This window comes from Sus scrofa, chromosome 13 (assembly GCF_000003025.6).
Source record: "Sus scrofa isolate TJ Tabasco breed Duroc chromosome 13, Sscrofa11.1, whole genome shotgun sequence".
NCBI classification, from domain to species: Eukaryota; Metazoa; Chordata; class Mammalia; order Artiodactyla; family Suidae; genus Sus; species Sus scrofa.
Window position 1 is genome coordinate 83,155,403 of NC_010455.5, and position 23,981 is coordinate 83,179,383.

Below are 23,981 nucleotides of genomic sequence, written 5' to 3' on the forward strand. Positions count from 1 at the left end.
GAGGATGTGGGTTTGATCCCTGGCCTCGCTCAATGAGTTAAGGATCTGGCATTGCTGTGAGCTGTGGTATATAGGTTGCATACTCGGCCAGATGCCTCGTTGTTGTGGCTCTGATTTGATCCCTAGGCTGGAAACGGCCACATGCTGCAGGTGCAGTCCTAAAAAAAAATAAAAATAAAAAATAAAAAAAATAAAAAAATTCCTGCGGATGTAATGCACAGCATGGTGATGATATTTAGAAATTTTTTTTTTTTTGATGAAAGGGAAAAGAAAAAAGGGCAAAAAATTTGCACACTGAAAATAAAAAAATGAAAGAAATTAAAGAAGACATAAATGAATGGAATGATATTTCATGTTAAAAGGGTGGAATGCTTGATATCAGATGTGAATACTGCCCAAAGGGATCTACAGATTTAGTGCTGTCTTGACGAAAATCTTACTTTTTTTTTGTCTTTTTGCCTTTTCTAGGGCCGCTTCCCATGGCACATGGAGGTTCCCAGGCTAGGGATCTAATTGGAGCTGTAGCCACCAGCCTATGCCAGAGCCACAGCAGTGCAGGATCTGAGCTGCGTCTGCGACCCACACCACAGCTCACAGCAACGCCAGATCCTTAACTCACTGAGCAAAGCCAGGGATCAAACCTGCAACCTCATGGTTCCTAGTTGGATTCGTCAACCACTGCACCACAATGGGAACTCTTTACTTTTTTTTTTTTAACAAAAATTAAAAAAAAAAAAATCTATCCTAAAAACTATTAATCTCAGGAGACCTCAAATAGCCAAAATAATCCTGAAAAAGAAGAACAAAGTTGGAGGTCTCACCCCTTTTAATTTCAAAACTTACTACAAAGCTGCAGTAATCAAAATACTGTGGTACTGGCATAAGGACATGCATACAGACCAATGAAATAGAAGATGAAGTCTAGAGACGAACTCTTGCAGTTTTGTTCAAGTGATTTTTAAACAGGGATCCAAGACCATTCAATAGGGAAAAGACACTTTTTTTAACAAACGTTGTTGAGAAAACTGGATATTCACATGCAAAGAATGAAGACCCTTACCTTACACTATATACAAAAATTAACTCAACATGGATCAAAGACTGAAATATTAAGAGCTAAAACTTATAAATCCTTAGAATAAAATGGGAAGAAGCTTGATGACATTAGATTTGGCAATGATTTCTTATATTTTACACCAGAAAGTACAGGCAACAAAAGCAAAAACAGAGACTGGAATTTATCAATTTAAAAATTTGTACACCAAATGATACTATCAACAGCGTGAAAAGGTAACCCACGGAGAAAATATTTACAGATCATAAATATGTTAAAGGATTATGACTGCTCATTTAATTTCTGTTCTTTCCTCCAATATATATGCAGTATGATTTACCTTTGTGTCTTTTTGCCACCAAACCGAACCTCCTCTCTTAAAAGAGAGAAATGTGCCTCATGACTTGTTAATCCAAGCATAATCTGTTGAAAAATGATTAAGAAATGTTCTATTCTCTCATTTTTTATAGCATCAGGTTCACAAAAGCAATAAAAAAATGCTGTTATATAGAGAAGAACATACTTATTTAAGGAAAATAAACAACTTACTAGCAAATTAAATTTACAAATACAAATATCAAAAAATTATACATTTATAGGTTATGAATGTGGTAAAGTGAGTGTTCTTCTCCCCTCCCTCATTTTTCTTTCCCTCCCTCCCTTCCTTCCTTCCTGGGTGCACCTGAGGCATTCGGAAGTTCCTGGGCCAGGGACTGAATCCAAGCTGCAGCTGGGCACTGCTGCCAGGCAGTGATTGAACTCACACCTCCACAGTGACCCAAGCTGCTGCAGCTGGATTCTTAACTCACTCCACTGCCCATGAGCAGGAACTTGAGTGTACTTTTCTAAGAAAAAAATGTTCAACTTAGACTTATATAATCTTCATAACCACCCCACTGTACTCCCTGCCACAAAAAAAAATCCCCAAAACATTCTCTCGGTTTTTTACACCTTTCCACTTGTCATGGGGGAATAGGTAAGAGATTAGAGGTAGCAGCATTTCCAGAAGAATACAAGACTCTTCTGGAGGCCAGGATACTTCTAATATGGGAAAACTAAGAAAAAACTAGGAAAGGATATTTTCAGTTAATATTCTCACAGAATAGTCTAATCCTTAAAGTAAGTCAAATAGTCTAGTAAGACATATCAGCCAATTGCAATGTACTGTTTATTCAATCCTGATTCAAATGAAATAAAATCAAAATGAGAATCTGAAATAGTTCATGCATGAAACAGTGACTTGCTAATTTTTATGGGGGATAATGATATTGGAGTTACTATTTCAAATATTCTCCATTTTGAAATATTTATAGATTAAATGATAAAACGCCAAATACTTCAAGAATCTAGTAGGAGGAGGGAGACAGATGGTTAGGGAAAGGAGCTGAAGTTACTGCAAGTGGATGAAGGACACAAGGAGGTTCATCACATGTTCTCTTCTACTTTTGTTTAGGTTTGTGAATTTCCATAATAAAACGTTAAAAAGGGAGTTTCTGTGTGGCTTGGTGAAGGTAAGAGTCTGACATAGTGTCTGTGAGGATGCAGCTTCGATTCCCGGCCTCACTCAGTGGGTTAAGGATCCAGCGTTGCCATAGGCTGTGGCACAGGTCGCAGATGCAGCCTGGATCCGGCGTTGCTGTGGCTGTAGTGTAGGCTGGCAGCTGCAGCTCTGATTCCACCCCAGCCCAGGAGCTTCCATTTGCTCCAAGTGCAGCCCTAAAAAAAAAATAAAAATTGGAGTTCTCATTGTGGCTCAGCAGTAATGAACCCAAATAGTATCCAAGAGGATGTGGGCTTGATCCCTGGCCTCTCCCAGCGGGTTAAGGATCTGGCATTGCCATGAGCTGTGGTATAGGTCGCAGATGCAGGTTCGATCTGGCATTGCTGTGGCTGTGGTGTAAGCTGACATCTGCAGCTCCGATTCCACCCCTAGTCTGGGAACTTCCATATGTCACAGGTGCAGCCCTAAAGAAGTTAAAAAAATAAAAATAAAAAATAAAAGTTAAAACAGGAATTCCTGCTGCCCTAGAGGTTAAGGATTCGGCATTGTCATTGTTGTGGCTGGGGGTTCAATCCCTAGCTCAGAAACTTCCACATTCCATGGACATGGCCAAAAAAAGTTAAAACAGGAGTTCCTGTCATGGCGCAGTGGTTAACGAATCCAACTAGGAACCATGAGGTTGCAGGTTCGATCCCTGGCCTTACTCAGTGGGTTAAGGATCTGGCATTGCCGTGAGCTGTGGTGTGGGTCGCAGACCCAGCTCAGATCCCACATTGCTGTGGCTCTGGCATAGGCTGGTGGCTACAGCTCCAATTAGACCCCTATGCCAAGGGAGCAGCTCAAGAAAATTCAAAAAGACAAAAAAGTTAAAACGAACAAACAATAGTCTAGTAAATTTACTTGGGTTATAAGTTATCAGATCATGTGGTATTAAAAACCATGTATTAAACATGAGGGTTAAAAAGGCCCTCTATCCTGACCTCAGCAGAGTATTCACAGCACTAGGGTCAGTCAGGGAGAAAATAACTATAGAGACCTACTAATCACAAAGTATGGCAAAGAACTCTTTTTCCAAATTTTTGGAACTTTGGTATTAGCAGAAGCAGCAATCATTATTATGTGTCCAATATCTGTTTCCACAGGCAGAAACCTTTTATATTAAGTCTCCTAGATAGTTAACTATAGTGGCATAAGATTATAATAACAATAAACATTATACCTACCAAGTCAGCATCTAAGCCATAAAGACAGTGTCTGGTGTTTGGATCATGATCTGGCTTTGCCTTCTCAGATCTGATAAATTCCATGATTTTATGTTCTCCTTCTCCAGGAGTCTAAATAAAATATTTTTAAAAAATGGGATAATACATTACATTTTATAATATTAAATTAAAAAAACTCTTTAAATAAAAAAAAAAGATAATAACCTCATGGCCTGAGAAATAGATGGTAACTCCTTGCCATGACTTGTCTGTAGAAATTTTCATGTTTACAAAATACTTCAGATGTTCATGTAACCTGGCCATGAATTCAGTCCCTATAAATAAAAAGTTTTAAAAAATTTAATTTGAGAGAGACATATAAAAACAAGTGCATTCATTCCCAGTGACAACATGAAATTGGACCTGGGTGTCCAGGGAATAGCTAGGTATAAGATCTCCAGAGGAGGTCAAAAGCTCTTCTTGCTTATCTTGAAAAGAAAGTAATGTTAGATCTTTCCCTAGCAAGTATCACTACTATTTCCAATTTAACCAGTCACCCTAAAATGAAGTTATTATCAGGAAGAAAAAGTCAAAGAATATTACAACTGCCTCAGGACTATGCTTCAAATATTTTTACACAAGAGCAGAGTTTCAACTGCCCAACAAACTTCAATCTTCTATTTCCTCTGATGGAATCAGAAGTGCCTTTTTTTTTTTTTTTTAAAGCATGCAGCTTCAATACAGTTGCCAATAACAACTATTATTACTACTACTGTTAACCTGGAAAATTATTACTAATCTGTAAACTTAGTCTATAATGATTATGTTTTAGGAAAAGCCCGATGGTCAACAATCAAAGGCAATACAGTTTTAAACTGCATCATGATAACACCGGTTTTTAACTAAGCAATGTGTCATCAGGGCACTTAATGAAAGAATACAATCATAGTAAAGAATTAATGAGAAAGTAAGATTTTAAGATTTTTTTTCAAAGTAAAGGATTATAATGATGTTAGACAAAACTCTAGGAAGTGCAGACTATGTTGTTGCATATATAATTAAATTGGTAATATTGATAAATTAATTTACCCTTAAAGTCACAGAAATCTTAACTGCCTCTGAGAGGCAGAACAGTAGGCACTCTAGGAAAATGGGTTTCCTATACTGAAAACAACAAGCTAACAAGTTAGCTAAATGAACTTGGGTGAGCCACAACCTCACTGAGTCAGTTTTCATACAAATAAATGGCAGGAGGAGGACTGATCTTGTTAAGTTCCTTCTAGGTCAGGAATTTTGTGCATCTGGGTGAATTCCGTCCATAGCTGCTCTTATCAACACCTGTAAAATCCTAGAGTGGGTCTTCATAGGGGCACTTATGACCAAGATGACCAAACCATCTCATGAAGAGACATAACTGGGAAAATATAGCAAATGGAATCCTAAGGACAAAACAAACAGAAGATGGAAAAGAAAAATATATTTGAAAAATAAATTTGCATTTACATTTTAAATGTTCCAGAATTTTTCTCTCAGTGAATTTACCTGGTGTAATGCAGTTGGAATCAAATCTGGCCTCCGTGGGAAGAGTTTCTCCTTTTTCTATTGCCTTTTTTATTTTGTCTTCTGCTTCCTTTGCTGACCTTAAATGTTAATGGGGAAAAAAATCTTCAACTTTCTGAAAAGAAGTAGAGATCTCTATATAAAGTAAACTTATTTAGAAGCTTTTGTAATTAAAATACTAATTCATCAATTTTAAGTTCAAAATATATGTTTTGAAATGATTATAATCAATAAAGATGAGCTTCAAAATTGTTTGTTTTTACTCTTTTTCTTTTATTTTTGGGTGTGCCCATGGCATACAGAAGTTCCTGGGCCAGGGACTGAACCCGTACCACATGAGCGACCCAAGCCACAAGAGTGACAATGCTGGATCCTTAACCTGTTGAGTCACCAGGGTACTCCTACTTTTATTATCTAAAGAATTGAGTTTTTCAGATAGAAACCACAAAAGTAGAATATTATAATGGTATAAAACTGACACTGAATGTTACAAACACTTACCAAGTAATTCTTTACTTATCACAAATATACACTATACTGGTTCTAGAAATAATTTCAAACATATAGCATAAAACGTTCATTACACATACTACATTTAATAATGACATCAAAGAAGAAGTACATCATTAAAACAATCTCTAAGAGTATTATATAAAAATAATTATAAAATCATAATGTTTATCTTCGGGTTCCCTCATGAAAACATGTAAAATGAAAGTCTAGGAGTTCCCTAGTGGCTCAGCAGGTTAAGGATCCTGTTTTGTCACTGCTGTGGCTTGTGTTGCTGCTGTGGCGGGGGGTGGGTTCATTTCCTGGCCTGGGGAACTTCTGTATGCTGTGGGTGTGGCCAAAAAATAAATACATAAAAAGAATAAGATGAAAGACTAATAACATTAATGATATCAGCAGCCAAAATATCTCATTTTTGAGGTAACAGGATTTACTAGGAAGAACATGAGTTTTAGAGTCTGATAAACCTAGGTTTGAATACAGGCATTCCAATTCCTGTCTGGCTTCTCCTGTAACCCATGTGTGGCACACAAGCAGGCCACATGGCATGCAAGTTAGGAAGTCCCACTTTATGTACATTGCTACAGCCTTGTTACTAGCTCTATCTGTTATGCTTCATGAAATTTTATTTCTTGTGGTAAACAAACTCTTCTTCATATTTAACCTCTCTTTCTTACCAAAATATAACAACAACTTGAAGATATCAACTCATTTGTAATCTTTCTTCTTTTCTCCCCCTTGTTCTTTGATTGAAGAAGTGATTATTCAATGTTACTATATGACAACAACAACAAAAAAGAAATGATTCTTCTCAGAGTTTACACTCTAGTGGGGAAACAGAAAATTAAACAGCCGTAATGTTTAATGTAGCTGCAGCAATAGAGAATGTTTGGGACAGGGACAAAGTAAAACTACTAAAGTACTCTAGGTAGAAGACAATGATGGCCTAGGCTGAGATAGTGGCAGTAAAGATAAAAAGAGGTAAATAAATATGACTTGGATGCAAGGAATGAAGAAGAGGGAGAAGTCCAAATTACTCTTGGACTTTGCAGTTGAGCAGCTATTTACATGGTGTTGTCATTCATGGAAACAGGAAATAGAGAAGGAAGGCAGGTTTGAGGAAAAATGAGTTCATTTCTGAAGATGTTAAGCATGATATGTATCTGTGGTATTCAGAAGGAGTCATTTAGCAGGCATTTAGATTTCTAGAAGCTCTGGAAAGAGATACCCACCAAGAAAGAAAAATTTGGGAATCATCAGTACAGATTCAGTAATTAAAGTCATTGGATAAGATCTCTCAGGACCCAGGACAGAACTTTAAGAAATATCAATATTTAAGAAAAAAGCAGTGGAAAAGAAAATAACAAGGAGAGTAAGAAGGCACAGTAAGAGAGAACAGTTACCTAAAGGTCATGGAAAGGAAGCTCAGGAAAGAAATAATGGTCAACATTGCTCAATATAGACAAAGTAATAAAAGACAGAATTATTCTTTAAGATTTAGCCATAGGAGTCTATTTGTAATCTTGTAAGGAAGTAGCTTTAAAAATGAGTAAGAGATGTGGAAAGATTATGAATGAAGAAAGTAATCACTGTGGAAAATGAGAAGAAGGTAACTGGGAGATTTCAACAAAACATGGAGCACTTAATGCCACCAGAGCACTGAGTAAATGCTTGTGGTGGTTACTGTGAATCGGCTCTCAACATCCATTCCTTTCTCCCAGTTTGTCTTCCAATACCGAAGAGGTTCGAAAGCTATACAAAAAAAATTAAAACCTCAGGATTCCCTGCAGCTAGGCGTCTGGATATGACTTAAATTTTTTTTAGTTAGATGCGTCCACAAAAGGTTTGGAAGGTGGAAGTGTGGTGAAATCTGCATGACAGTTGGGGTTGTGGGAGGGGTATGTTTCATCAATAGCATAAGAGATCTCAATATTTAGCATCTTTATAGGCACTGAGAAGCAAGGCATAGGCAATCTGTTTTTTCCAGTATGGAAATAGCAGGTGCACTGGGGCCCTGGTGCTACCACACAAAGTTGCGGCTTCTTGATTGCTGAACTGTAACTAAAGTGATGAATTCTTGAAGCCAACAGTTCAGGTGGTAGCTTCTTAATCCCTGGATCAGAGGCAAGGGAATAAATTCCTAGAACTACCTGTTCTTAATCTAAATAATATTATAAAATAAACCATAAATGTTTTACCGAAAACGCCTCCCACGCTGCTGGTTCATCTTTGCTCGAGGAGCCACACCATCAACAGCCATGAAGAATACTTTCCTAGGTTTAATAATGCGAAACAACACTTCCAAGTAGTGAAAAATATCAGTAAAGATTTTATCATCTGAAATTCTGAAGTGAACATCATCATCATTAGGATGGGAACACTGATGTATAATTCCATTCATATCCAGGTACAAGTTATCAAATTCAGGAATCTAAAAAACAAAGAAAAATGATCAGGATCATTATTATAGTCAACCACAGATATCTCAGCAGCTAATAGAAAGCAGGATATAGGGACCTATTCCTATACAAAAGCTGAGTTAATCACAGTTGAACAAAGAAAGTAAACAAACAAGAGGAGCTGGTAAGACAGAGACATATTATGTGGTTCATTATTTTTTTAGTTTTTTGTTTTTTCAGTATTGCCTAATTTTTGTTAAGCATTCACTACGGGCTGGACACACTAACCTATGTGGTTACGTTATGTACCAAAAGCTTGATCACATTTAGTCAGGAAATAGCTACTTATTTAAAAATAAGATAACCTGGGAAAACACCAAATAAAGCACTTAATTGATACGGCACTCAAAATATTAGTTACCTTTCTTCCTACTATTTGACATTAACTCCTTAAAGCCTCAATTTCCTCTATAGATGGGTAATATGCCTATTATATCAAAAAGCTGTTTGTGTACATGGTCCTTAAAAGGTTTTACAAATGATTTAAAGCCTTATTGTATATTTAGTTTCACTGAAACAGAATTAATTTTGTTTTATTAATTTAAAAGCTTAGATTATGCCAAAATATTTAGGAAACTCTGAAATTGGATTTCTTGTTTTTCATATGGGTATTAAATAATTTCTAAACTTTGGCTAACAGGCATCCTCTTTTATAGAAAGGCCTTCATGGTTCTGACTCTGATTTACTTTTCCTCTACTTAAATGTTTATAAGCAGGTAAGAGGAACACTACTGAGACAAGTATGCACTAATGAGGAATTGAAATGGGCACAACTTAGTATCTAGCATAATCAAGGAATTTGAGAAAAGTCTGCCTTACTTTTGAAGAATTGTTTTTGAATTTCAAACATAAAAACATAATGGGCTTTCTTGTATATACTTAATAAAAACTACTTCTGAAACAATTATTCAAATTTTACCATAGGTATAGATAACAATACATTTTCTTTTCTGTTTTTCTTTCTTTCTTTCTTTCTTTCTTTCTTTCTTTCTTTCTTTCTTTCTTTCTTTCTTTCTTTCTTTTCTTTCTCTCTCTCTCTCTCTCTCTCTCTCTCTCTTTCTTTCTTTCTTTCTATTATTTTTTTTTTTTTTGTCTTTTTGCCTTTTTCTAGGGCTGCTCCCTCGGCATATGGAGGTTCCCAGGCTAGGGGTCGAATCGGAGCTGTAGCTGCCGGCCTACGCCAGAGCCATAGCAACTCGGGATCCGAGTCTGCAACCCACACCACAGCTCATGGCAACGCCAGATCCTTAACCCAATGAGCAAGGCCAGGGATTGAACCCATACCTCATGGTTCTAGTCGGATTCGTTAACCACTGCGCCATGATGGGAACTCCTACATTTTCTTATTATTGAGAAAACGACGTGCCTTTGAGTTTGAGGAGTGAAAAGTTTTGGCTTTGAATCAAAGAACACCATAAAACATGTTTACAAAACACTCATTTATATAGGATTGTATTAAGCAACACTCACACAAAATGTAAATGCCCTTACTGAGCAATAAGCTCAAATGAAATGACAACTGTGATCATGAGGCCTTAAATGTACACTCAAGATTTTACTGTTTGTTTCAAGTAGTCTAAAGACTTCAATCAAAATCTCAACAGCTATTTTTTGTCAGGGGTGGGGGTGCTTTACAAAATGATTACAAAGTTTCCTTAAGAGAATAAACAGTCAAGGAAGCATAGTAAAGGGAGAGTAAGGAGGGAAAACCTGCAATATTTTAAACTATAAAATAGGAGCTCCAATCCTGGCTCAGCAGAAGTGAATCTGACTAGTATCCATGAGGACATGGTCCTTAAAAGGTTTTACAAATGATTTAAAGCCTTACTGTATATTTAGTTTCATTGAAACAGAATTAATTTTGTTTTATTAATTTAAAAGCTTAGATTATGCCAAAATATTTAGGAAACTCTGAAATTGGATTTCTTGTTTTTCATATGGGTATTAAATAATTAAATAAGGTCGCAGATGTGGCTTGGACGCGACACTGTTGTGGCTGTGGTGCTACAGCTCTGTTTCGACCCCTAGCCTGGGAGCCTCCATATGTCGCAAGTGTGGCCCTAAAAAGACCAGAAAAAAAATTATAAAATAATTTGATTGAACCAAATAGTTTAGAAGTAATTCAAGTGCATATAGAAATCTAGTCTATAAGAAGTATTTCTTCTTTTTTTGCTTTTTAGGGCTGCACCTGAAGCACATGGAGGTTCCCAGGCTAGGGGTCCAATTGCAGCTATAACTGCTGGCTTATACTACAGCCACAGCAATGCAGGATCTGAGCTGCAACTGCGACCTACACCACAGCTCATGGCAACACCGGATCCTTAACCCACTGAGCAAGGCCAGGGATCAAACCTGCAACCTCACAGTTCCTAATCGGATTCATTTCCACTGCGCTACAACGGGAACTCCTACCATTGGAAATTTATCTTGAGAAATACTAAGAAATGTGCACAAAGGTATAAGCACAAGAATATTCATGGCAGTAATGATCAAGAAAAATAAAAAATGAAAATGATGTCTAACAATAAATAAAATTGATGATAGTACATTCACACAATGGAATACTACAAAGTAATTACAAGTACAATATAGATACATATTTGGCATATAATATACATACACATATGGTCAAGTGATAAAAGTAGGTTGTAAACCAGCAGGCAAATTATTATCCCATTTATAGAAAATATTTATCAACATGTGTATCTGCATAGAAAAGTTAGGAGTATTAAGAATCAAGATGTTACTAGTGGTTAATCCTGAATGATGGAATTTCAATTGCCTTTTCTTTCCTCTAGACTATGTAAGTTTTTACATCTTTATGTATTACATGAACTTTTACATAATGAGTACATATTACCTTTATAATCTGAAAAAAATCTATAGTTTTCCTTTCAGAAAAGAACTTTTTCTCCATTTCTTTAATGCTATTTATCTTAAACAATCCTAAGGTTTTGTTGCTTCAATTCATTTCTTTAAATGCACTATTTTAAAACACATTAGGAGTTTCTGTCATGGCTCAGCAGATTAAGGACCCAGTGTTGTCTCTGTGAGGATGTGGGTTTGATCCCTGGCCTTGCTCAGTGAGTTAAAGATCCGTTGTTGCCACAAGCTGCAGCATATGTCACAGATGTGGCTCGGGTTCCATTTGGATCTGGTGTTAACCTGTGGCTGTGGCGTAGGTCTGCAGCTGCAGCTCTGATTTGACCTCTAGCCCAGGAACTTCTGTATGCGGAAGGTATGGCCATAAAAACAAAATGAAACAAAAACATATTATACACATCCTAATAAACTGTTTTAATATCTGTTTTATAGATTATATAATATACTATAGCTAATACAAATTCGTTCATTCAATATTTACTGAAAACCTATTATGTGCCACACATTGTGCTGTGGCTGGGAAATACGGTAAGTACAGTAGCAAAATGAATACAGTAAAGGATAAAACTGATAAACTCCTTACACAAGAGCAAACACATGAAAATGGAAATGCAAGCTTGTGTTCCCTATAATTTGAAAATTTAGGTTTCTACTGTCAAGAAACAGTTTTTACCAAAATGCATAGAAGAGTCTTTTTAAAGGTATAGGTTCTAGCACAACAATGTGAATGCACTTAGCCCTACTGAACACTTAAAAATGGTTAAGGTGGCAGAGTTCCCGTCGTGGCACAGTGGAAACAAACCCGACTAGGAAACATGAGGTCGCAGGTTCAATCCCTGGCTTCGCTCATTGGGTTAAGGATCCAACATTGCTGTGACCTGTGGTATAGGTTGCAGACACAGCTCAGATCCTCCGTTGTCATGGCTGTGGTGTAGCTCCAATTAGTCCCCTAGCCTGGGAACCTCCATATGCTGCAGGTGTGGCCCTAAACCACCCTCCACAAAAAAAAAGGTTAAGGTGGCAAATTTTACATGATGTATACCTGTGGTATTAAATTTTCCATGGTGGGGGGGATGATCAGAAAAAAAAAAAAAACAGATCGAAAGTGCCAACTAGAGCAGGGGCAATAATGAAAGAAATATGAAGAAACACTGCTTTAGAGCAACTCTGCTTGGTTTGAAATTCCAACACTTACTTTACTAGCTATGTAAAGTGCTATAGGTGAGTAACTCAATCTTTTAGTGACTCAGTTTTCTCAGCTACAAAATAGAGATAATAATACTAGGACTGCTATGACCAAACAAGTGAATGCATGTAAATCACTTAAAACAGTGTCTAGTATATGGCAAGTGCTTAATAAATCTTAGCTATTATAATAGCACCATACTGGATTATAATCATGAAGAGAAGTGTATATTCTAAGAAGTGTAACTTCTAAGAGTTTATAATCTTATTTGTGTGACTTTTGTTTAAAAGTTTTCATCGAATATGTATGTTCCTCATTAGAACTTACCCTTTTTCTTTTGTTTATATTACTCCTTTAATGAATCAGCAAACATTAACTGAACAGCTACTATGTGCCAAACACTGTACAAGAAATAAACCACATAAGAAATAGACAGTTCTTGCCCTTAGGTGTAATAACGTGAAGGAAAACAGGCAGGAAAATCAACAGCAGTGATACAGTGCACCTTCCTACATAAAGAAAGGCCTGGTATAGTAAGAATGAGGGAGTCAAAGACTTCCTTGAGGAGTAGACTTGAAAGGAGGAAGAGTTTGCCAGATGGAGATGAAAAAGTCTTTCAGGCTGGAACTAAGGGAACAAAGGCACAGTGGCATGAAAAGCATTCTTCTGGAAAATGAGGTTAGGAGAACCATAGCATACGGAAGGGTGGGAAAGTGGCAGGTGCCACTGGAAAGATAACAAAGTTTCACATCACAACAACCTTAGTGGTCCTGCTAAGAAAACTGGACTGTAGTGTATGGGCAATTTGTGCTCTATTAGAGTAAGTATTACTGGTCAAAGGTTTTCATTCCTTTTCCCCATCTACCTCCAGTAACTCAGGACATTGATTAAGCACATAGTATATGTACAACTTCCTCTTGGATTTTTGGGTGGTGGTGGTGGTGGTGGTGGTGGTGTTTTTGTATTTTATAATCTTTCTGTAATCTCCACATTCTGGTCTAGTCTACTGTCCTCAACTTTAAGGAAAGTGCCTTAAAAAACAAACAAACAAAAAAACCCAGGCACTTGTTTTGCTTTGTTTTTCTTCCCCTCCCTCCCTCCCTTTTCCCTCTATTTACTTACTTACTTAACTCCTTCCTCACTCCCAGCCCTCCACTGAACAAGAAATATGCTAACAGTAATATAACACTGCACAAAATATAGGTATTCCTCAATCCTATGGTACATAAGTTTTATAGTCAATAGAGATTTATGAAATAACTACAACTTTATATTGTCATAATATTCTTCTACCAAATTGCTAGACCACTTGAACTAGGCATCAAAAATAGTTCTAGATGTGTACAACTTCAGACACCAATGTAAATCTTGTATACAAGGTCCATCTTAAGAATTTCCTGGGAGTTCCTGTCATGGCTCAGTAGTTAACGAATCCAACTAGGAACCATGAGGTTGCTGGTTCAATCCCTGGCCTTGCTCAGTGGGTTAAGGATCCGGTGTTGCTGTTAGCTGTGGTATAGGTTGCAGACACGGCTCGGATCCTGCGCTGCTGTGGCTGTGATGCAGACCAGAAGTTACAGCTCTGATTAGACCCCTAGCCTGGGAACCTCCATATGCTGCGGGTTCGGCCGTAGAAAAAACAAAAAACAAAAAAACAAAAGAATTTTCTAAAATAAGAATAAGTTAAGCCCTACTATTTATCTCATTTTTCTTTTTTTCTAATAGTAGCAACTGTTGGTATTTAGTCTATATCTACTAATTCATTAGGTTGAAAAATGGTGTTATTTTATCAGTTCTTTTTTATTAGCTGGAATACTTTTATAAAGGGACCATTCTGCTTCTTGGTTACCCAGTGGTATAAGAAAGGTTTTCAAGATTGGGAATTGTGTCTATCATCTTTGGAAAGAGACCATTTTTAACTGCACCATTGTGAATGCAAGTATTTAAGCATATTCAATGAGTTTTAAGCCACTAGATTATAATTACTGAAGCTCAAACTGTCCCATTTGGGGCCATTTCAAGCCTCTTCCAGTTGTCTCTTCAATCCTTGACGTGTCCTAACAGTCTTTAGTAGCTTCTTCGCTTTCTGGTATGACAAGTTTCCAAGATCATCTAGAACACTTCCTGACTCTGACCTGGAATCAGTCATTTTTCCAAGAAATCCTAATTTCTTTTAATGAGTAATGGCATTTCAAAACCATAACCTAGGCACTAAGAATGCAATTTCTATTGGACTGGCCATTATTTCTAGGCCTTTTCTGTGGATGGAGGGACAAAGCTAGGAAATTTATGTGTGCGCACCCTCTGTGTGTGTGCATGCCTGCACGTACGTGCTTATTTCTAAATTCATGTTGATACTTCCAATTCAAATTCTAGCCTAGAGCTTTTACTTCACAATTTCTCTTTTATATCTCTAAACTCTTTCTTATAAACCAAGAACCTTGATTCTCAAGGATACAAGAGATGTAGTTCCCGTTGTGGCTCAGTGGTTAACCAACCCAACTAGTATCCATGAGGATGAGGGTTCAATCCCTGGCCTTGTCTCTCAGTTAAGGATCCAGTGTTGCCTGTGAGCTGTGGTGTAGGCTGGCAGCTACAGCTCTAATTCAACCCCTAGCCTGGGAATCTCCATATGCCATGGGTGCAGCCCTAAAAAGAAAAAAAAAAAAAAGGATACAAGTGATAACAGAATTAAAATACCCTATAATTAGGCATTTATCACATCACACACCAGTTTAAAAAAACAGTATCACCACCAATATGATTCATGGTAATTTTTTTTTTACATAAGCTTTTCCCATTCTCCCTTATCCCCATTTATTTTATACTTGTGCCATCTAACATTGCCAGAGCACATAGCCATTATACACTAAACTTTCTCCCTCTTAACGCTTAATTTTGTTTTTTTTCTACAGGCTATATTCAGTGTTCACCACTAGTCCTTAGTTAATATTCCTCTAGTCCTTTTGATAGTCTAAGGCTTATTCGCTAGTAGATTCCCCCAAGTAAGTGCTCAAAAGAACAATATTCCCTAACTTCTCCTTCACCGATAGCACTTATGCTTTATAAAACCCAAAAGTCAGCTGAATTATCTTACGTCACTCCATTTTCTTCAGGCATAAAGCACTACTGTCAAAAACTGTGAATGGGAACCTAATTTTCTTTCCCTTACAAGTCATATGTTCCTTTCTCCTAGGTGATGAAACTTCACTTTCTTTCTTTGAAATCCAGGAATTTTATCAGAACATGTCTTGATGTTGGTCATCTGAGTCAATATTCTTGAGTCTTTCAATACAGTTTCAAATTTTTTTTTTTAATGGCCATTCCTGCTGGCATATGGAACTTCCTGGTCCAGGGGTCCAGGGGTCCAGCCATGGAAACACCAGATACAAGCAGTCTCTGCAACTTATGCCACAACTTGTGGCAAAGCTGCTGGATCCTTAACCCATTCTCACAGATAAAGTTGTGTACTTACCCTGCTGAGCCACAATGGGAACTCCTAATTATAGTTTAATATTTGTTCTGTTATAATGCTTTGATTTCCTTTCCCCAGATGCCCTATTATTTGTCTTCTTTGCCTATCTTTCTTATTAGTACCTTGTCTTGAAACTTTATCTTTTAAAAATTTCTCATATTTCTACCTTCTATTTTTTTCTTTTGACAGCATTTACTTTTGTCTTGCTACTACTACTTTAGGCTTCACTTCTGAAATAATTTTTTTCATTTATGTCTAATTTTCTCTACATCTGTCACCTTATTCCTGAGTTTTTATATCTGATACATGCTGTCCTTTCATGTCTCATATTATTTTCTTTGTGCCTTTTATCTCTTCCGGAAATAGGAGGTTATATAGGTTTGGTTTGTTTTGTGTGCATGTTTCTACTGCAAAGTTTTATTGTCTGTGGGAATGTTATCTACAGGAATGCTGTTTTGTCCTCCTTTCCACCATAATAATTTTATATGCTATTTGACCTGAACACTTTTCTATTGTTCATTTTTATGTAAATTTAATTTTCCTTAACTTTTAGAATGAGGAGGGGTTCAGGAAAGCTTTCATTTTACAAAGCTCCCTCTTCTGCTATTTTTGGGGGATGTTAAAGAAAATATGGTGGATTGCTTGACTCATTTTCTAAGATTCCTTAGCTCTGTAAATAATCCTCTTCCACTTTTATCTCAGTGTTCTTCTATTATTTCTCCTGTCCCTTTCCTGATAAAATTTCATTTTGCTCCCAGCAGTTTTTCCTTAGGGTGGGCTCTGCTATAGAATGGTGCCTTGGCAGGTCAGTTTTGAGGGTTCACAGGGAATTGCACAGCTCCTGCCCTTTAAAATCCCCTCAGTTTCAGCTACTGCTATTGAATAGGCCTGTATAGGTTTTTAGTGAAAATTCTGGAGTTCTGTTCTCAGGTCCATCAGATGTTGCCTCACTGCTTCCTTATTCTTCTTGCAGAGATGCCAATACCAACTGGGTCTAGAGGCTATTGGTAGTTTGTCCTCACTTACTTGTATCCTGGGGTTCATGGGGACATCCTGTCACATGGTTTTGTTGTAATTGCTCTATGGATTTTAAACTTTGCTATTTAGTCCCTCTGTTTTTGTTTGTTTGTTTTTGCCTTTTCTAGGGCCGCTCCTGAGGCATATGGAGGTTCCCAGGCTAGGGTTCTAATCCAAGCTGTAGCCGCCGCCGGCCTACGCCACAGCCACAGCAACGCCGGATCAGAGCCATGTCTGCAACCTACACCACAGCTCATGGCAATGCCAGATCCTTAACCCACTGAGCAAAGCCAGGGATTGAACCTGCAACCTCATGGTTCCCAGTCGGATTTGTTAACCACTGAGCCACAATGGAAACTCCCCAGCTCCTCTGTTTTTAAATAAGGAGTCAAAGAAACAAAAAACTATGCTGTGTTACCACTGCCACCATCTTCCCAGAACCCCCTCCTCCATCCAACCCTCCCCCCAAGGACTAGCTTTTGAACCACTGTAACTTACTTAGGCATTACCATCTTTTAAGCATTGCTTGAGAGAGTAGCTGATACCTCTTTATATTTGCTTTTTTTCTATCACTATTAATGACAAAAATCAAACATTTTGGAAAGGCATCCCTTTAATGAACCAAGTTTTAAACCTATTGTTAATGTTCACATCACAAAATTAACTTATTTTTGTCAGTAACAAAATGCTTCAAGACAGAGAAAATCCAAGATCCTTACACCAAACCAAATTCTGTGCCAAAGAGTACAGAGTAAAAATATTACTGAGATTATGTACTATCAAGTCAGTCTTAATAGCAAACACACTTTTTAAGCTTAGAGATAAAGTGATACGCATGGCACGTACTCAAATATTTGTTGAGTGAAAGATCTAGGGAAAAAACCCAATTCAGGTGTCACCACTTTTATCCTCTTTTTTGGAAAGAAATGTTTCCCTAAATTTAACTCAGCTCATGTTTTGAGTAAATTAAAGACAAACTACCATTCTTGAACTTTTGGTAAGCTTTTCCTCATATACCAAGTCAATCAGAATCCAACAACAAAGAATCCTTTCTGGAAGTTAAACCACCTTCATGCTTATAGTACTTTTTAAAAAGAATAAACAAAAAATAATAAAAATAAAAAGAATAAACAATAATTTAGCAGAGTTCACTGGATTATTTCCCCCCATATTAATACAATGCTATCATCACAACTAACTCAATTAGCTATACAAATTTCAAAGCTGGTTATTTTCCTTTAAAATAAAAAATGGATGAGAGGTATCCAAACTTAAACTCCCAAACACTAGTTCCAAAGTCTACTTTACCTAATAGATGTCTGCTTGCCATTTATTTCTGCAGCCCCAATATATAAACTACATTTTTGAAGTCGGCACATAAACAATGCCCTGGGGTCACTATACACTGGATATTAGTATTACTAGTAGGAATGCTCTAACAATGTTTCTTTCTCTCTCCCCTCGTCTCCCCCCGCCCCCCGCGCCATGAAGCTTTCAAATAACTGCCCCCGCCCCGTCCAAAGGTATTTTTTGGAACAGGGGAGCCGTATGGTCCTTGCGGTAATAGAAAAAGAACAACAAAAGGTATCATAAATATGGACCATCAGCCACGTAAAAAAGTCTAGGCGTTGGGGGTGGGGCGGGATGCAGGTCTTGAGTAAACAAGGTGATTCAACTGCGGAGGTGGTTATTATTGTTTGTACGTGGATCTGTTGCTTTGGGAGGGGATGGGGGAAGGTCCTAAGACATCCACTCCTGCTTCGAAACCTCCATAAAGAAAACGAAACCTGCAGCCCCCGGGGGAGAAAATCAAGGGGAATCGCGACAGGCCCTGCCCCGGCAGGAGCTGTCAGAACCGCCTCGATACCCGCGACTCTGCCCACAGGAAGGCGACCTGCGTCTTCGCCCCCACTCTGATCATCAGGGCGTCCTCAAACATTCTGTTCCCCTCCCTTCGCCACTCATCCAGCTGACGACGAGCAAGAGGAGGCTGGGGAGCCCGGGTCCCAGGGTGGAGGGAGGGCCGCGGCGCCCCACGTCCTCCGCCATCCCGAGCCACAGCCCTCTTGCTCACCCACCTGATGCTCTTTCACGACTTCGCTGAGGCAGGGATATCTCTCAGAGATCCATCGGTAAAACTTAGGGACTCCCATTTCGACCGTCAATACTAACTCCAGTCAGGGCCAAAGCGAAACCAAACGCCCCGCCGTGGCCTACGCCGCCGCCTCCGGGCCGTCGCTCCGCGGATGACAACACACCGCCCGCCCGACCATAGAGAGCGCCCGCCGTGGCTAGAGCGGCCGGATTCGGGCCGCATCCCGGGGCGGGGTCTATCTCGGCTCTAACCCGCCGTCGCCCCGCTAGCGTAGTTACCTCTAAGCAAGCGGAAGCGGTTTTGAGCGTTTGTGTTAAATTTAGTTCTGAAAACGTCAGTTGATCGCTCTCTAAGTGGATTTGAAGGGTGTGAAAACCTCCGGAGACGGCTTAACACTGTCTTGTGCTGGCTGCTTCGGGCTCCTGCGATTACCATTCTCACTACTTTTCAACACACATTTGGAAAGGTCTGGTGATTTATTTGGTTTACTTTTTTCTGTGAGGGGAAATTGTTTTTTCTTCGCGCATTGTAAACCTACAGCAGAGTTTCTTTTAAAATTTTTCTAAGTTATTTGCCAAAAACAATTTAACTCTCTTCCACCCCCACCCAGCTTCCTACTTCACTCTTAATATTGGGCCTTTGATAGGAAAGTAATGTTTAGTTTTCACATTTATACTTCTTGGGTTACTATATTTTCCCCATCACACTTACAGCTCTAACAAAAGGCAGCATTCTATGTGAATTTAAGTGAAATTATCTTTGTTATAAAAAGCTCTCCATTTATTTGTATGTAATAACCTGCTTTGTAATTATTATGAATTATTTAAAATCTTCTGCAATAGTAGCCCCCAAATTTAATGACATTAAAAAGTTCTTAGATTTTAGAATCGCATGAAATTTTAAGTATTGCTATTTCTCAAAACCACTGAATTCTGCATTCCAGTACACTTTTGGCATGGCAGCATCTTCAAGATTACAGAATATTTATATAGTTTTGATATTCACGCAAATTGGCTAATGTGTTTTTTTTCCTCCACCACATTTTCAACTATACAAAAAAAAAAAACAGTTTTATTAAGTGAGCCTAAGGATGTGCTATTTATACCTCTCTAACTAGACAGTTACCAGAGAGCAAGGAACCTAGCTCTGTGCATAAATATACCATAGTGCTTTGTCTACAGTATTTATTGAATATAATTTTTTGCTGTTCAGATGAATCCTTATCCTAGTACTTAAAATCAGTGAAAGTTGTAAAATGAAATTAGGCTGGCTTGTTTCTTGCAAATACATCTTTTCAGAGCATAAGAACATATGATATTCCATTTCTCTGGTTGGTTATAATACACACTACATATTAAGAAAGCAGTTTATTTCTTAACATATATTATTTTAAATATTATTAACAATCAGGGAGAAATATCAGTTACTCTGAGAACATAAACATATGTTGTACTTTAGAAGTGAATAGATAGAACCACAAATTAATACCAAATACATTACATTTAGATTATTAACAGAGTCTTTGGAGTAATTCCATTTCACATATATGGGGTCCAACCAAGGTACATTTGGCATAGTAAGTTTTCATCAGTAGCTTCTTGTATAAGATAATGCACATGTCCTTCGATAGATAATGGCAACCCTGTCACTCTATTTCGGGTCTTGATTACACCTTGCAGTCGCTGCTCGATGTCAAGTACATGGGTCTTAGCCTAAAAAGAAATTGAAAATCATAAGGATTAGGACTTAATGATATATGGATGTTTATGAACTGGAATTACTGCCTTTCTGTGATTTAATAAATGTCAATGCTATTTTACTGATCATTACCCCTTTTGTAAGAGCAAATACAGACAAAAGAGAAGAAATGAAGCAAATACAATAACTTGAGATACTGATTTCTGAGGCTTACAATGTTAATCTAACATAAACTGTTTGGACATTTTTCAGGACTATGTGAAATAGCAGGGAATCTCTTACACATTAGAAATCTAGAAAAATAATAATATAAAAAAATCTACCCTGAAAAGTGTTTAGGGCTTAAACATTTGAGCAGGTTAGGAACCCAACATAATGTCTGTTAGGATGCCTGTTTGATCCTTGGTCATGCTCAGTGGGTTAATGACCCCGCATTGTCACAAGCTGTTGTGTAGGTTGCAGATATGGCTTTCGACCCCTAGCCTGGGAACTTCCACATACCACAGGTGCAGCCCCTGCCCCAAATAGTAATATTCTAGGGAGTTTCCATCATGGCTCAGTGGTTAATGAACCTGACTAGTATACATGAGGATGCAGGTTTGATCCCTGGCCTTGCTCAGTGGGTTAAGGATCTGGTGTTGCTGTGAGCTGTGATGTAGGTTGCAGACATCGTTCAGATCCTGTGTTGCTGTGGTGGTGGCGTAGGCTGGCAGCTACAGCTCCGATTTGACCCCTAGCCTGGGAACCTCATATGTTGCAGGTGTGGCCCTAAAAAAACAAAACAACAACAACAACAAAAATCTAATAATAGCAACAATACTCTAATCCCTAATATTTACATTATATTAGTACATGCAAATGGGAGTTCTAAGTGAGCTACTTGGAATTCTACAAATTTCTTTCAATCAAGAAATTATATCAGAATGCAAAAATGAGAATGATATTAGAAAAACATTCCTCAATATATTCTAACTTATTTGAAATAACTATCTACAAAATTTGAGGCTTCAATTAATATAGTCTGGTCTCTGCATCTAGGATTCAACTGACCACAGACTGAAAATAAGGATAAAAGTTATCCAAGAAAGGAAAACTTGAATTTCCTATGCATGGGCAACTATTTACTTAGCATTTACACTGTATTTACAACTATTTACATGACATTTACATTGCACTAGGTATTATAAGTAATCCAGAGATAATTTAAAGTGTATGGGATGATATACACAGGTTATATGCAGATACTATGCCATTTTATTTAAGGGACTTGTGCATCCCAGGATTTTGGCATACACAGAGGGTGGGGCCTATCCACCATGGAAACCAAGGGATGAAGGACTTCTATGTTAATAAAGTGTGGATTCCACATATTGAAGCCAAGATTTGCTACTCTATAAATTCAAGCAATTTGTGTTTTTCCTGCTCCATTTCATAAGCAAGTTGCGAACTCTTTTTATTATACAAATGATGATAATGTTAACATCAGTATAGACAGTAAAGAAAACTTGTTGCACTGTTATACTAGAGAACTAGATTTCAGAGCATTCAATGGGCAGTCAATAACAGTATTTAGAATCAATTCCCATTTGCAGAGATATACAAATATATCAGCTCATACTGAGCTACACCTACTAACCTTTTCATTGACAACTTCCCCCGTTTCATTCAGTGTTGCTTTGGAATGCCCTTTCACTGGTTTACTCCATTCCACTAAAGGATCATGTAGAAAAGTCTTTAAGACACTAAAAGAAACAAATATTATGGTAATAATACAATGTTATCTTTGTAAAAAGAACTCTAAAGTCAACATTTAGGTGAAGAGCAAGTGAAAGATGAGAAGCTAATGGTAATACTCTTAAAAAACACATTACTAAGTCAGAAGATGCTCTATTTCCTCTTTCAGAGAATTTGCTTTTGCCTATGTCTAACTAACCAATGTATTCTACCATAATGCCTCATAGACAGATTTTAAATAAAAAAGTGAATAAATGAGCTTTAAATGTCCTTTTAAAAAACTACTTCTCACAGCTAACATCGTATTGAATGGTGAAAGAGCAACTTCTTTGCCGCTAAGATTAGGAAAAGACAAGGATACAGACATCTCACCATGTCTATTTGACATTGATTTAGCTAGGGCAATTAGGCCAGAAAATGAAAAAGCATTGTGATTAGACTGGACTGACTGGAAAGAAGTACAACTATATCTACAGAAGACCTGCTTTTACAGAAAGAAAATCTTAAGGTATCTATAAAAATAACTATTACAAGTAATAAATGAGTTAAGTAAGGTTGCAGGATACAAGATCAATATAAAAATTTAGTTATATTTCTGTACACTAGCAATGAACAACCTAAACATGAAATTAAGAAAGTCTCATTTAGAATAGCATTAAAAGGAATAAAATACTTAGGAACACTGCTTTAAAAAGTTAAATACAAGATTTGCAAACTAATAACTATAAAACGTTGAACAAAATTGAAGATGACTTAAATAAATGGAAAGATCCCATGTTCATGGATTAGAAGATTTAATATTTTTAAGATGGCAATACTCCCTAAATTGATTTACAGATCCAGTGCCATTCCTATCAAAATCCAGGCCGGCTTATTGCAGAAATTTACAAAATGATCTTAAAATGCAATGGAAATGCAAGAGCCTCGTAGCAGCCAAATAATCTTGAAAAAGAAGAAAAAGTTGGAATATTCACAGTTCTGATTTCAAAACTTCCTACAAAGTTACAGTTATCAAGACAATGTGTTGTTGGCATAAGGTTAGACATAAAGATTAATGTCTAAAACCGAGAATCCAGAAATAAACAAATATATGGTCAACTGATTTACAACAAAAGTGCTAAGACAATTAGATAGAGAAAAACAATCTTTTCAAAAAAATCGTGCTGGGACAACTAAATATACACATTTAAAATACAGACCCCTATCTCACTCTAGGTATACAAAATGACTGAATGATCAAAGATCTAAATAAGAGATAAAACTATAAAACACTTAAAACATACATGTAACTCTTCATGACTTTGGATTATGCAATAGTATCTTAGATACGACACCAAAAGCACAAATGACAACAACGACAAAAGTAGACAAATTGGATTTCATCAAAAGTAAAAACTTTTATGTTTCAAAGGGCATTCTCAAAGGAGTTCCCTGGAGGTTCAGCAGGTTAAGGATTTGGCATTGTCACTGCTGTGGCTTGAGATACTGTTGTGGTGTGGGCTCGATCCCTGGCCAAGGACCTTCTGCATGCTGTGGGTATGGAAGAAAAAAGCATCATCAAGAAAGTGAAAAGATAATTCTCATATCAGAGAAAATGCCTGTAAATC

General features: G+C 37.4%; 2 protein-coding genes across 2 annotated transcripts in view; both read right to left on the reverse strand.

Annotated features, from left to right (window-relative positions):
* XRN1 (5'-3' exoribonuclease 1) overlaps positions 1-19,095 on the reverse strand; it is a 110,688-nt gene extending 91,593 nt beyond the window's left edge. Inside the window, 6 exon segments of the mRNA XM_005669915.3 lie at positions 1,395-1,477; positions 3,779-3,889; positions 3,983-4,092; positions 5,300-5,397; positions 8,026-8,258; positions 18,926-19,095. Coding sequence (XP_005669972.2) covers positions 1,395-1,477; positions 3,779-3,889; positions 3,983-4,092; positions 5,300-5,397; positions 8,026-8,258; positions 18,926-19,000 — 710 coding nt within the window. The 5' untranslated portion in view covers positions 19,001-19,095.
* ATR (ATR serine/threonine kinase) overlaps positions 20,113-23,981 on the reverse strand; it is a 114,472-nt gene continuing 110,603 nt past the window's right edge. The window contains exons 46-47 of the mRNA XM_021069571.1: positions 22,277-22,382; positions 20,113-20,654 (exon numbers count right to left, since the gene is read on the reverse strand). Of these exons, the coding sequence (XP_020925230.1) occupies positions 20,481-20,654; positions 22,277-22,382 (280 nt within the window). The 3' untranslated portion in view covers positions 20,113-20,480. The remainder of the gene's footprint in view (positions 20,655-22,276; positions 22,383-23,981) is intronic.